This window comes from Diachasma alloeum, unplaced genomic scaffold (assembly GCF_001412515.2).
Source record: "Diachasma alloeum isolate Michigan unplaced genomic scaffold, Dall2.0 Dall_scaffold_00202, whole genome shotgun sequence".
In the NCBI taxonomy this organism is placed as follows: domain Eukaryota; kingdom Metazoa; phylum Arthropoda; class Insecta; order Hymenoptera; family Braconidae; genus Diachasma; species Diachasma alloeum.
In genome coordinates this window covers 1140437-1155660 of record NW_021680367.1, presented here as the reverse complement: position 1 = coordinate 1155660, position 15224 = coordinate 1140437, and the positions used below count along the sequence as shown (strand labels likewise).

Here is a 15224-nt window from a genome sequence, read left to right as displayed (position 1 = left end):
CCCCCCCCAACCCCCGAACTTCATCACGCACTTATCATATAAAATAGTATACGCAACACGTGCGGACAGCAGGCGGTATCACTCAGGCGGCTGCGCCGCCCTCGTGAGTAATCGCCTGCTTTCCGCATTAGTTACGTACTGTACTATATCACGTGCAATGATTAACCTTATTTTATTGTCGTCACTGGAGCGCAAGGAGCGCCTCGTAGTGGGGCAACTTCGAAGTATAGATAGTTGTGACTTCACTATCCCCATCCGAGACAATTTTTTGATCATTTTTGCGCGGTAAATAAAATTTAACAATTCAGAATTTTTCACGTATTGAGTCCTTGCAGTCCAAATGATCTGTATTAATAATGACTTCATAAAAAATGTATGGAATTCAATATTGCCCCAACATTGTCCCAACATTAGAAACCAACATTGTCCCATCATTGGTAGCCAACGTTGGGACAATGTCGGCTACCAACATTGTCCCAGCATTGGCAGCGAACATTGTCCCAACATTGGCGGCCAAAATCGCCCCAACGTTAATCGCTAACATTGTCCCAAATTTGGTAGCCAACATTATCCCAACCTTAGCCACCAATATTGACCGAACCTTGGCCGCCAACATTGTCCCAATGTTGGCAGTCAGCCTCGCGCCAACGTTGGCAGCCAACATTGCACCAACATTGGCAGCCAACATTGCCCCGACATTGGCAGCCAACATTCCCCCAACGTTACAATATTTTCTCTTCCAAACCAAAAAAATAGAAATTTCGAATTTGCCAAATACAATCCTTTTATTCAGGAGCAACAAATACAAAATAACCCATTCATTTCTCATCAATCCTCTCATTTGCCGTCCCTTCTACTCAACTCCTTGATCAACTCCAGAATCCGCTTCCTCGCGCTCTTCACCTCCCCCTCCACCCCTTGGAAGTCGCATCCTCCCACTTCTCCAGCCCCTGCCAAATGTCTCAAAATAACTTCAGCAAAACAGAGAACGAAGATCCCACAGTCGTAGGAATTCTCCTGCTGCGGACACTTCACCTCGACAAAGCCTTTCCCCTTCCCCCCAGTCAGGAACTCCAGGATTTTCCTGGAGAATGCCCTGGCGATGGTCCCGTTGAAGCCCCCGCTGGAGTCCAAGTGGAAGCACGAGCCCTCGGGCTTGGAATAAACTAGGAGACTCCAGTGGGCACCACCCGGGTCCTCCCTGTCGTCGCAGTTGTTCACCGGAAAGAACACGAAATCGGTTTCCTGGGTTATCCTGGAGTCCAGGATGGCTCCATAGTCCTGGACGTCCATGAGCTTCAAGAGCTGGCTCAGTTCAGGGCTCGAGAAGACGATGTTCTCGGGGGATTCTTTGGTTTTCTCGCGCTCTAGGTAGTCGAAGTAGAAACCGATGATGGTGTCGTTGAGCCATGAGTGGTTTTCCAGGGTTTGAAGGTCATTTTTACGGATGAGGACGTCGTGGTAACTTAGGATGATGTCCTGGGGGCTCGACATGAGTCTGGATTGGTGGAGAACATCGGGAATGATTAATTTGATCCAATTAATCATTGCCTTTCGATTTTTTTTCGCATTTTGTTTCGTTCTTTCATTTCATGATTTATGTCAAATTGATGTCTAAATTCAGAGTTGAATTTTCCAAATCGTTTTTTTTATAGAAAAAATAAGTGAAAAATGATCTTATCGCAAGGTCCGGATGACCTTGAAGTTCAGGGCCATCTCTTGTCGATTTTTGTTCTGAGAAATTAAATCACTGCGGCTGAGAGAAACGGGCTTTTTTAGTTTTTTGATATCAATAAGAACTTTTTTAAAAATAATATCATTAAGGAATGGACGGAAAATGATTGATCAGCCCCGATGATTAATCTCGCTTTATCATCGTCACTGGAGCGCAAGTAGCGCCTCGTAGTGAGTCAACTCCGAAGTGTATATCCCTATAGGGAGTTGTGACGTCATGATGCCCTCCCAAGACAATTTTTGATGATTTTTATAAGGTAAGCGAAATTATAAATATAGGGAATTTCTGATCAAAAACCCCGTGACGTAACTATCAGTGCTCACGAGGGTCATACCTTGCGAGGGTCAAACGTCGTAAGGGTCATAACTCGCCAGGGTCAAACGACAGAGTACAGGCAGGACACTCTCAAGGGTCAACTGGGAGAGGCAAGGAGGGCACGGGTCAAACGGGAGAGCTTTCTCATATATTTCGCTCGACATATGATCGTTTGACCCTTGCGATTTTCCTGCCTGCTTCTCCTGGTTGAGCCTCATGACCATTGGACCCTTGCGATTGTTCTGTTTGCCTCCCCTGGTTGACCCCTGTGGTCGTTTGACCCTTGAGATTGGCCTGTCTGCCTCTGTTGTTTGACCCTTGCGAGGTATGACCCTCGCGAGGCAAAATGGGAGAGCCTTCTAACTATTTCGTTTCATTTATGACCGTTCGACCCTTCGACGTATGGATGATAAAAAACGGTAAATAGTTGATCAAAAACCCCCTGACGTAACTATCAGTGCTCACGAGGGTCATACCTTGCAAGGGTCAAACGTCACAAGGGTCATACCTCGCGAGAGTCAAACGTCATCAGGGTCATATCTTCCGAGGATCGAACGTCGCAAGGGTCATAACTCGCAAGGATCAAACGACAGAGTACAGGCAGGACACTCTCAAGGGTCAACTGGGAGAGGCAAGGAGGGCACGGCTCAAACGGGAGAGCTTTCTCATATATTTGGCTCGATATGTGATCGTTTGACCCTTGTGATTTTCCTGCCTAGTTGAGCTCCGTGATCATTGGACCCTTGTGATTGCCCTACCCGTCTCTGTTATTTGACCCTTGCAAGGTATGACCCTTGCAACGTTCGACCCTCGCGAGGGTCAGTAGGAGAGCCTTCTCACTTTTTAATAATTTTTATAACGTTGACAAAACCTCAACCCTAGGGAATTTCATGTATTGAAATTTTCCAGTCCAAAAGATCTGTCTATAATTTCTTGAAAAAAAAAAAATTACGAAATATTCGGATAAATCAACTCAATCACCAATTGTCCCTTCATTTTTCGACACTAAAACCTCCAGATTCCGGCAAAAACCCGGTGTTTATCTCAAACGAAAACCACAAATGATCTTCACAACTCTCATTTCTCCCCAGTCACTCAGACAAAATCATAAACTTTCAGCAAATGAAAAAACTTAGTTCTTGTTCACTCACCCTTTGTTGGAGCTCAGTGCAACAATCCGACTGTTGAAAATGTTGTTTATCACTACTTGAACCTCTGGAAATGACCTGAGAGGCGCCACCAGTCCCGTATGAGTTGCCAAACGCCCCATTTAACCCCCGAGGACAAGTCAAACGCCGGAGCGAGTAAAACGGTCGAGTCATTTTCCACACTTACCCCAATTTTCCATTAATTCTCGATAATGTCTGCGAGGTACGACCGTGCTATCACTGTTTTCTCGCCCGATGGCCATCTCCTGCAGGTGGAGTACGCCCAGGAGGCCGTCAGGAAGGGATCCACTGCGGTGAGTTGAGTTATTTGGAGAACATAACCTGTTGTTTACTCTGGAAATACTCTTTTGTCAGTATTTTTCGTCGATCTATTGCTCTCTAAAATCAATCAAAACGCTTTTTCATTGATTTCTGGGGGCGAGAGGGTGGGGAGGGGTTGGGAATGTCTTCATCATGTGGCTCGGGAAATTTCCGATCCAAAACTCTGGTCTTGAACCCCTTTATCTCATCGAGTTCCTGGGATAAATGGGAAAATCTGTTTCGTGGGGGAAAATAACTTTTGGGCTGGTGTAGTATTAATTGCGGGGCAAAATGGGTTAAATACCAGGGTTTGGAATCGGAATTTTTCCCGGCGATCTAATGAGATCATTTTCATTGGTCTATCTCATCAGGTTATCGAGATATACCCCTGGAAGTGAAATTCTACATCATTTGCTTCAAATTTTTCGAACGAAAAATTGATGAATTACTGCAATTCCAGGATTAATTAATGTTGTTGGATGATTTATGAATTTCTTTGGGGCTTCGGTAGGTCGGGGTGAGGGGTCAGGATGTCGTGGTGCTGGGGGTGGAGAAGAAATCGGTGGCTAAACTCCAGGAGGAGAGGACTGTCAGGAAAATCTGCCTTCTTGATGATCATGTTGTCATGGCGTTTGCCGGTATGTTTTGACAATATGGGAGTTTAAAACAAGTGGACAATTGAATTTTTTAATAAATGAGTGTAGTTTTCGCTGCTAATACATTAGCAATTTGCTTCCGAGTGGGTTCTCTTTTTTTAATTCTTATTTCACTATTCTCTTCTTTGATTTTTTCATGTCATAGTACTATCATCAATTGAAATGTCGTCAAAATTTTGCGGATTATTTCGTTCTGTTAAATAATTCTACATTCAGACCCTCTTAAGACTCGAATTCGTTTTCAGTCCGGGTTTAATCAAGGTTCAATCAAGGTTTAATCAGTGGGTAGCCTGGATTTAATCAGGGTTTATTCAGGATTTAGCCAGAGTTAACCCAGGTTCTGTCAGAAGTTAGTCGGGAGCATGAGTCAATATGAATAAGTATTCAACATAATAGACTGCTACCTGAGTTTAATAGAGATAGAGATTTTTATATAAAAAGCTCATGACGGTATTGTGTAACTTGATAAGCAATGATGCTGTTCTCACCATTTTTCAACTTGATTAAGAAGCCATTGAAATATACTTTTCAAGCCCTGATTTAATTGCTATTACTGATGATTCTTTCAGTAATCATGAAAAACCCATTTTCTCTTTCAAATCGCATAAACAATGTGCTGTAACTCAACAACCAATTGTGCCACCCCCATCATATTCTGGTAGAATCAAGAGGGTATTGTTATGAATTTTTTGAGGCATGACTAATTCCATTTTGATGACAAATTTTTGAGTGATCATTGAGAAATCATTTTTTGAAAAAATATCAATTTTTTCAAATCTGTATGAAAAATTGAATTTTAATTGGTGTCAATGAACAGAGGTTATTAAAGTCTGCATTCATGAGAAAATTCATGAAATTCGATTGATCTTTTATAAGAAAATTTCTAACACAAAAAATTGGCTTTCATTCGGAAGCAATAACTGAGGAAAATTTATCATCATTAATTCTTTAAACTAACTAGTCTAATTAAGTGTTCGATTGTTTATTCTGATGATTAGGTCTCACTGCCGATGCCAGAGTGCTGATAAATCGCGCACAGATCGAGTGCCAGAGCCACAAACTCACTGTTGAGGATCCTGTTACGTTGGAGTACATAACTCGTTACATTGCTGGTGAGATTTTCAATATTTTGTGATATAAGCATAATCCATGGAATTTTTGTCATCCTTCTGTTCGATCATTTCTGTCAAATTTTCTCTAAATTCAAACTCAAACTTCACAAGTTGAAAAAAAAATTTTTTTTAATATTCTACTCTATTTTATTTCAGTATTCTATATAAATTTTTTAATTGTAAATGATGGAAAGAACTTTATGCATTATGACTTTGAATGAAATCCCATTTTTTAGAATAAACGAAGAAATAAATAAAAGATGAATAATTATTTCACTAATTTCTTCATTGAATAAAATTTATGAAAAACGTAAATTGAATGAAAAATTTTTTCTATGGATTTTATTATCTTGAATGAAGTTTTCGCATTATTATGACATAAAAAACTCCATGTCCAACATTTTCAATTCAATCTTCAGCCGGTAAGAGTGATAACAAACGAACATTTCATTTTTTAAAATATTAACCAACTGAATTCAAGCTTTAAAAACATTGAAAGTAATTTTTGCTCTCTTCTCCTTAGGTTTGAAGCAAAAATACACTCAGAGCAATGGTAGGCGTCCATTCGGTATTTCCTGTTTGTTAGCTGGTTTTGACTACGATGGAAGCCCACATTTATACCAGACTGAACCCTCAGGCATTTATCATGAATGGAAGGTGAGTGAACCACAATTTGTCCCCTTCATTTCCATTTTTCACTGTTTACCTTCAATTCGTTTGATTTTTCCAGAGATTAATCAATGAATTTACCACAAAATTTTAAAAATAAATAATTTATTACAGACTTCAGGTGGCCATCGAAGCCTACTAAAAGAAAGAATCCATAGAAATCTAACAAAACTATAAATATATCAACCATTCCTAATGTCACAGTAAACAACAACTTTGACTAAACTATTTGGCTAACTATTTAAGGCCCGGGTGTACTATCTTTCGAATGTTATCTGGATTTTTCAATCTTTCGTAATCCAAAATTGTCAATTGAGGGCTACAGCATGCAGAAATTCCCAAAAATTATGATAGAATGATGAAAAAAAAATAGAAAAAATTCTGAAATTTTTCAAAGAGCGTTTTCAATTGGGATTCAGAATGAGTTGAAAAAAGTGAAAATTACAAATATCTGATTCGCTGTGGAAAATTATCTATTAGCTGTTATTTTCCATGGTGGGTAACAAAACACCAACTCCTCATGGGAAGTGACAGAAAAATTCAACTCCTAAATCTATTTTTCCGACAAAAATTTTTCATTCCGGCGCACTCTGCATGTTTGGCACAAAAAAAATTATTTTTTGATCATTTTCAAAAAACCGTTTTCTTGGCACAAGTAAGACTTGTTTGAGAACTTTGTCGTTTTTCTCTCAGTGTACTATTGACAGGCTCTGATGGGTCTTCGCCTGAAGTCTTAATAAATAAGTTTGTAATTAGCAAAAAATAATTCTCTATAAAGTTGATAAGAAAAATGTTTAGAGTTCATTGTTTTTGGTTTTATCAGGCGAATGCCACTGGACGTGCAGCGAAAACTGTCAAAGAATTTCTGGAGAAGTACTACACTCCAGAGGAGGTGTCCACCGAGAGGGGCTCGATAAAACTGGCCATCAGAGCACTCCTGGAGGTGGTGACCTCTGGACAGAAAAATTTAGAGATCGCAATAATGCGCAGGGGGCAGCCTGTCCAGATGCTGGACAGTGACACGATAGGTGAATACGTTGTGGAAATTGAGAAGGAGAAGGAGGCAGAGGCCGAGAAGAAGAAGCAGAAGAAGTGATTGGAGTGATATCTTAATGTTTATTTTATATCTTCATGAATAATTATTGTAACGGAAATTGGCAGATTTTTTTTTTCATTAAAATGTCTTACGATTACTTGACTGCAGTTGGTTCTTTTTTTGGGGATCTGTGACTGGGAGGAGTTTAAATTGCAATTGTAAATGCTATTGATTTCATTGTGCAGTAAATAATTTGGAATTATTTACAGTTCTGGTGATGAGTGAATTTGATGGCTTTTTTGATTAATTAATTAAGATATTTTTTGAGGAAAATTGAATTCTTTACAAAACATTTTGTAATTGATAATTAATTGAGGATTTCGGAATCGATTGAATTATTTCTTTATGTGCTAATTGGGTAATTTATCTCGGTAATTAGTACATTTGAGGAAATGTGAAGACATTTTTTTGTGGAGAATTTAATTCTTTACAAAAAATCTCGAAGATATTTTACTCTAAAACCACTCATTACCGAAAAAATTAGACAATTAATAGTTATCTTAGGATTTTGTAAACGATTGAATTTTTTTTTCAGGTGTTAATTGGGGAATTGTCCCGATAATTAGTGCATTCATGAGGAAATGTCGACATTTTATTAAAAATTAAATTCTCTACAAAAAACACTCATTACGAAGATAATTAATGAGTCAGGAATTGATTGAAGATATCGTGTCATTTCTTAATGAATTTTTTTGGTACTTTCGAGAGGTGAACTCCTGCATTTTTTAATAATTTAAGAAAGTAGGGGTTAGTAGGGGGGCACGTAGTCTTGAGACAGACATCTTCCTCGATGATGGAATATTTGGAACGATGGGAGATTTCTGGTGCTCTCCCAGGATTTGTTCTCGAGGTCCACGACTGCCCGGATCTCCTTGAAGTCTCCGGCGATGTAGAGGACTCCGTACATCACGATGAAGAGGCTTAGAATGCCCTGGATAAGTATCTAGAAATAATAACAATGATTTTTATTTTTTTTCTGGATTTACTAAAATCCTTTGGGGAAATGAATGAAGGCAAAGAGGACGATTTCCATTGACTCTATCCCTCTTCTAATTACCTTTCAATGGATTGAAAAAAATTAAAATAATAAATTGCAATTTTTGGTTCCATGTGGGATCAATGAAGGATGAGTTTTTACGCTGAATTAAGAATATTAATTAAGGAAAATGTCCCAAGGACTTGAGGATTCCTGATTGATAATCTAGGATCTAGGAGAAAATGTCAAGAGACCTTTTTTGTGTGCCTGTGTTTTTAAAGAATAAAATGAATGAATGAAGAAATGAAAGAGAAAAGAGGGCGATACGTGAGGGACTGGATGTGTGACGCCAAAGAGGCAACGAATCAGATCAGAAAGACTGAATAGAGACGATAGGTTTGAGACTGAGTTTATGGAATTGAGGTGTGATATGAGAAGTGTTTGGAGCGAGTGACAGTTTGGAAAATAAGAATGTTTATGCTAGATGGAGGTTTTGGGGGATGCGTGTGGCCTGGGTGACGGAATTAAAGAGATCATTGTGGGTGACAAAGAGTATGGAGAATGAGTGTAGGTGCTAGTGAGAGAGTGCTAGGTAACGAAGAAAGTAATTAGAGTATGCTGAGATGAGAAAGTTTGGGAATGAGTCAGTGTTCGATGAGGAGAGCTAGAGAGAAGATCGAGAGCAATTGTGATGATTATCGATACCCAATGTCTACGTAACATCTATCCCTGTGATTTTATATTTTATTCAGTTATATTTCCAATAAAGTTGGTCCATATCTGGTATCAGGGCTGAGTCTTGACAATGATCCTCCATTAATTGCTGCAATGCTTCTTGCAAAATAATTCAATTGACAATGAATTATAATTCATGATTAACCCATGACGCAACGAACCAATCAGCTGATTAAAAAATTTCAATAATTTCCACGTGAAGTTCAGGGAGACAGGGAGAAAAACAAAAAATATTCGATAAATTCTGTTTTCCAAGTGGAATTAATTTGATCGTCCATGTGACTATATTATTTCAATAAAGTTCAACTATATTCGTTATCAATCCTGATTATTCACAGTGAATATCAGTCTTTAAACATCCAATTCAAAAATTAATCAACAAAAATTACTCACATCCACTGGTAAAGTCGTGAACTCCTGCTCAGTTATCCTCAAGTACGATCGATCTAAAGAATAAATAATCAATTCATTAAACAAATTCTCAATTAACCGAAAGAACATTCAAAAATCAAATTACGATAATCAATTAAAACACTCACGTTGAGCTGCTGAATACGCCGCGTGCAAAATCGAAATGAATCCCAGAGTTGTGATGATTTTGTGTGTTGATGTGGCTGGCATGTTTCCAATAACTGAATGAATCCCTTCAAAATCGATATACTCCTGTCTTTTCCCTCTAAAACAACTCAATAACTCAATAAATTCCCTAATTCCGGTGTTAATTCCGCCCAACAATCATCAAATCATCAATAATTAACTGAAGAATGACAGAACGATGACTTCACAATAACTTAATACTTCAGGTTAGAATGTTTTCGACAACAAATTTCCATGAAACGACAGAATGATTTTAGTCGTTTTCAACGCAGGATTTAGTTGAGTTTTGTTTATGTCGGGCGTTCTAACCTCGAAAAATGAAGACGATTCTGTTGACGTTTCTGGGCAAACATCCAAGAGGATTCAGTGCCCATTGATGATCGCATAATTTATTGGCAATTGCTTTCAGTGAGAGTTAAAGACTGTTTATGTTGAAGTTAGGTTTAATAATTATTGAAAATGGTGAGGAAATGCTGCATCAGGGACTGCAAGAGCGAGTGGTGGCCTGGAACTGACCTCAGTTTCCATAGGTATTGAAGATTATCTCGAATAAATAAATGAACGAGTGGATAATTAAGACGTATCAGTGAAATACTGATGAATTTCATCGTCGAATGGATGCGGAACCAAATGCTTTGATATCTAAATAATTTTTCAGTCATCAGAAATTTTTTGTGGGGAAATCAATTTTCTAGAAAAAATTTCCATTGGAATTTTCTTCTAATTAAGATAATTAGCAATCAACTGGATATTTTGCTCTCCCTGAATTTCATGTGACAATTATTGGAATTTTTTAATCAATTGATTGGTTCGTTGCGTCATGAGTTAATCATGAATTATAATTTATTGTCAATTGAATTATTTTGCAAGAAGCATTGCGCAATTAATGGAGGATCATTGTCAAGACTCAGTCCTCATACCAGATATGGACAAACTTTATTGGAAATATAACTGAATAAAATATAAAACCACAGGGATAGATGTTACGTAGACATTGGGTATCGATAATCATCACAATTGCTCTCGATCTTCTCTCTAGCTCTCCTCATCGAACACTGACTCATTCCCAAACTCTCTGATCTCAGCATACTCTAATTACTTTCTTCGTTACCTAGCACTCTCTCACTAGCACCTACACTCATTCTCCATACTCTTTGTCACCCACAATGATCTCTTTAATTCCGTCACCCAGGCCACACGCATCCCCCAAAACCTCCATCTAGCATAAACATTCTTATTTTCCAAACTGTCACTCGCTCCAAACACTTCTCATATCACACCTCAATTCCATAAACTCAGTCTCAAACCTATCGTCTCTATTCAGTCTTTCTGATCTGATTCGTTGCCTCTTTGGCGTCACACATCCAGTCCCTCACGTATCGCCCTCTTTTCTCTTTCATTTCTTCATTCATTCATTTTATTCTTTAAAAACACAGGCACACAAAAAAGGTCTCTTGACATTTTCTCCTAGTGCCCCTCATCACCAAGATAATTACGAAGTTATCATTTTCCTCACTCAATATTCCTAATTCAACGTCCACAATTATGTTCATTTCTCTTATTTGTTTCAATGCCTTGACAATGATGACTTCATTTTACGGCATGAAATCTTATTTCCAGCTTTCCAAAGAAGGAAGAGGCCCGGAAGAAATGGCTGGATGCAATTCCCCCCGAGAAACTGAGAAACACTAATCTGAATTACTCGTCTGTCTGCAGTAAACATTTCGACGAGAGCAGTTTCACAGATTGCTTCAACACCAATACTTTAAGAAATTCCCTCAAGAAGGATGCGGTTCCAACGTTATTTGGAGAAGCTACAGTAATTTTTCAATTTTAACAACAGTTCAATTTGTCTACAATTAAAAAAACTGGAGAATTTGTGTTAAAAATCAGTGATACTTTTTATTTGATCGCAGGAACCAGAGTTTGTTGACTTGGAAATGCTGTCGGAGCCATCAGACGACGAGCATGAAGTAAGAAAAATTATCTAAAAGTTGAGCATTATCTCGAAATGCAAAAAAAATTCTCGAAAGGCATTTCTTCACAAAAATGTTTATTGAAATTTTCCCCTAAACCCCTTTCATTCCTAACAAAATAAGATTTTCGACAGTTTAAACAATTTCAATTATTTATTTATTAACAATGGATATTTAAACAAGTGGCCCATTGCACAGGTCTAAATCAAGTATAGTTTTTTTGCTAAAAATTAGCAATTTGCTTCCGAATGGATTAATAGAATCAAAACAAAAAAGTGCACATTCGGTTTTTTGTCCTTAATTTCAGATTAGTAGGGATCCTTCCTGAAGTTTAACCTCAGGAAAATTCAATAGTTTTTTTTAAAGACCATTTGAGATAAAATTGTTTAGTGAACTGAATTTATTTTAGATTAGACAGATTGAGTGAAAACAAAATGAATGTAAAATTTGATATCACAAGAGTGATATGTTGAAATGTAATTTTTTTGTTAACAAGCTAATTCTAAATTTAGGTACTTGATTTTCGATCATCCAAATAATCGTCAATCTTCCTACCTAAATTATTGATTATAGAATATTTCAACATTTAAATATACAAGTTGGATAATTTAATATTTACAATTTTTAAGATTTATGTTAATAATTGACAACTTCACAATTTAACGGTAATTATCATTGATGAATATGCCTATCCCTGGTCTCAAATTAAATTTTACTTCTATTCCAGATATTTTATCCCTAAGTTACAAGATTGCTATCATATCATTATTATTGTTTCATTTAAGGGTATTATAACAAAGTTATAATTTTTTTAATTAATAGTATTAGACAGATGGTGAACATCGGTGACAATTTTAAAATGTTTGGCACACAAAAATCCTTTTTTGATAATTTTCAAAAAACTATTTTCTCGACACAAGTCAGACTTGTTTGAGAACTTTGTCGTTTTTCTCTCAGTGTATACTGTAGCCTGTACCAAACTGTAAAAGATGATTTTTCAATCTTCCCAGGCTCCAGAGGAAAATCTTTTCCCTGCGAGCATGGACGTGGGTGTCCAAACGATGATGAACAAGCGCACCCTCGAGGACATCGACGAGCTCAGGCGTCGGGAAAAAAACCTTCATCAGCGTCTCAGGAGGGCAGAGCAGAGGATCAACGAGTTGAAAATAATAGTCAAGTCGCACGTTGAGAGGACAGATATGGACGTGATTGCAGATGCCATCCACAAGTACATACCCGAGGAGAGGAGGGACCTCTTCCTCAACGAACTCGCTCACCACGTCTCTCCCTCCCTGAAGAAGAAGCACGAGTACTTCATGAAGGACTTTGCCATGACGATGTACCTCTGCAGCAGAGAGGCTTATGAATGCTTGAGGGAGAAGATCACACTTCCCCACCCATCGACTATCAGAAAATGGGTGCACAAAAAGAATAAGGAGGAGGATTAGGAAGTAAGATGGATGAAATGTGTAAGGTTCTCGCACAAAATTCTTTGGGAAAAAATTCTTTGGAAAAAATTCCTTTAAAAAATTCCTTTGGAAAGGTTTCCGCACAAACTTCTTTGGGAAAAAATTCCTTCAAAAAAATTTCTCCTTAAAGGTTCCCGCACAAAATTCTTTTTGGGAAAAAATTCTTTGGAAAAGATTCCTTCAAAAAAAATTCCTTCGGAAAGGTTCCAGCACATAATTCTCTGGGAAAAAATATTTCGGAAAAAATTCTTTGGAAAAAATTCCTTCAAAAAAATTTCTCCTTAAAGGTTCCCGCACAAAATTCTTTTTGGGAAAAAATTCTTTGGAAAAGATTCCTTCAAAAAAAATTCCTTCGGAAAGGTTCCAGCACATAATTCTCTGGGAAAAAATATTTCGGAAAAAATTCTTTGGAAAAAATTCCTTCAAAAAAATTTCTCCTTAAAGGTTCCCGCACAAAATTCTTTTTGGGAAAAAATTCTTTGGAAAAGATTCCTTCAAAAAAAATTCCTTCGGAAAGGTTCCAGCACATAATTCTCTGGGAAAAAATATTTCGGAAAAAATTCTTTGGAAAAAATTCCTTCAAAAAAATTTCTCCTTAAAGGTTCCCGCACAAAATTCTTTTTGGGAAAAAATTCTTTGGAAAAGATTCCTTCAAAAAAAATTCCTTCGGAAAGGTTCCAGCACATAATTCTCTGGGAAAAAATATTTCGGAAAAAATTCTTTGGAAAAAATTCCTTCAAAAAAAATTCCTTCGGAAAAGTTCCAGTACATAATTCTCTGGGAAAAAATATTTGGGAAAAAATTCTTTGGAAAAAATTCCTTAAAAAAAAATTCCTCCGGAAAAGATTCCTTCGGAAATAATTTTTTCATGCAATATTTCCTCCTGTAAAAATGCCTCATGCAATAATTCTTTCCCAGAACCATGGGTAAACTTGTTGTGGACAGCATAATCTCTCCGGAAATTCCATAGTTAACTAAAAAAATATTCAACCAATATAAAAAAAAATATTTCCAGTTTTTTTTTCTCAAATTTTTTTTCCACAGTAATTATTTGCCAAGTAATTTTTTCCAAAATAATTAGTTCTGAAGGAATTTTTTCCAAGGAATTTTCTCCAAAATATTTTTTCCAAAGGAATTTTAGGCGGACACCGATGTGTAAGATATTGTGATGGTCTTTGTTGTGGTGACAAGTGAGGATAAATATTTTTACTATTTATAACGGTTTTCCATTATTTCCAGTCTTATTTTAAGGGGGAGCGCCGCTTTTTTCGAGTACCACAAGTACTTGATGGGAAATTTTGGTATATTTTTGGTAATTTTTTCTTTGTGGAGAGAAATGTTAGTTTTTCAATAACACTGGTTTTTTATTCAACAGAAGGAATTGAGTAATTTCGAATACATACAAAACATTTCGTTGAAAAATGCTGAAAATTGTGGGACTAGTAGGATTTTTACGAGTCGAGAAAATCCAAAACGGCCAATTTTTAAAATAAATAGTTATAGAAAATGTTGCTAATAAATTAGCAATTTGCTTCCGAATGGATTTTCTTTTTCTAAATTCTCATTTCACTGTTCTATCTTCTATTTTTTCATGTTATAGTGCTATCATCAATTGAAATGTCATCAAAATTTTGCGGATTATTTCGTTCTGTCAAATAATTCTACATTCAGACCCTCTCAAGACTCGAATTCGTTTTCAGTCCGGGTTTAATCAAGGTTCAATCAAGGTTTAATCAGTGGATAGCCGGGATTTAATCAGGGTTTATTCAGGATTTAGCCAGAGTTTAACCCAGCTTCTGTCATTAGTTACTCGGGACCATGAATCAATATGAATAAGTATTCAACATAATAGACTGCTACCTGAGTTTAATAGAGATAGAGATTTTTATATAAAAAGCTCATGACGGTATTGTGTAACTTGATAAGCAATGATGCTGTTCTCACCATTTTTCAACTTGATTAAGAAGCCATTGAAATATACTTTTCAAGCCCTGATTTAATTGCTATTACTGATGATTCTTTCAGTAATCATGAAAAAACCCATTTTCTCTTTCAAATGGCATAAACAATGTGCTGTAATTCAACAACCAATTGTGCCACCCCCATCATAGTCTGATAGGATCAAGAGGGTATTGTTATCAATTTTTTGAGCCATCACTAATTCCATTTTGATGACAATTTTTTGAGTGATCGTTGAAAAATTGATTTTTGAAAAAATATCAATTTTTTCGAATCTCTTTGAAAAATTGAATTTTAATTGGTGTCAATGAATAGAGCTTATTAAATAAAGCCTATATTCATAAATTCGATCGATCCCCATTAAGAAAATTCCTTTAAATTTTTTTTTAAAAAACACTGCATACATACATACAGACACTACCTAAAAATCGCCTACTCCGATTTTTCAATCCATATTTAG

At 36.8% G+C, this 15224-nt stretch overlaps 4 protein-coding genes across 4 annotated transcripts; 2 read left to right on the top strand and 2 right to left on the bottom strand.

The window, feature by feature from the left end:
- Positions 1 to 766: 766 nt before the first annotated feature.
- LOC107035946 (sentrin-specific protease 8) lies at positions 767 to 3307 on the bottom strand. Its single transcript, XM_015253614.2, has 2 exons — positions 3202 to 3307; positions 767 to 1498 (listed from the first exon to the last, which is right to left on the bottom strand). Exon 2 carries the CDS (start codon positions 1492 to 1494, stop codon positions 838 to 840), a length of 657 nt encoding a protein of 218 aa, XP_015109100.2. The 5' UTR covers positions 1495 to 1498; positions 3202 to 3307; the 3' UTR covers positions 767 to 837.
- LOC107035947 (proteasome subunit alpha type-7-1) lies at positions 3303 to 7149 on the top strand. Its single transcript, XM_015253615.2, has 5 exons — positions 3303 to 3512; positions 4031 to 4157; positions 5174 to 5287; positions 5811 to 5944; positions 6780 to 7149. The coding sequence occupies exons 1-5, from the start codon at positions 3411 to 3413 to the stop codon at positions 7050 to 7052; spliced, it is 750 nt and encodes a 249-aa protein (XP_015109101.1). The 5' UTR covers positions 3303 to 3410; the 3' UTR covers positions 7053 to 7149.
- LOC107035948 (membrane magnesium transporter 1) lies at positions 7053 to 9578 on the bottom strand. The gene is made up of 3 exons (XM_015253616.1): positions 9303 to 9578; positions 9157 to 9209; positions 7053 to 7995 (listed from the first exon to the last, which is right to left on the bottom strand). The coding sequence occupies exons 1-3, from the start codon at positions 9382 to 9384 to the stop codon at positions 7801 to 7803; spliced, it is 330 nt and encodes a 109-aa protein (XP_015109102.1). The 5' UTR covers positions 9385 to 9578; the 3' UTR covers positions 7053 to 7800.
- Positions 9579 to 9670: 92 nt separating this feature from the next.
- Positions 9671 to 13847, top strand: LOC107035938 (THAP domain-containing protein 2). Its single transcript, XM_015253600.1, has 4 exons — positions 9671 to 9890; positions 10981 to 11179; positions 11277 to 11333; positions 12347 to 13847. The coding sequence occupies exons 1-4, from the start codon at positions 9820 to 9822 to the stop codon at positions 12782 to 12784; spliced, it is 765 nt and encodes a 254-aa protein (XP_015109086.1). The 5' UTR covers positions 9671 to 9819; the 3' UTR covers positions 12785 to 13847.
- Positions 13848 to 15224: the final 1377 nt, after the last annotated feature.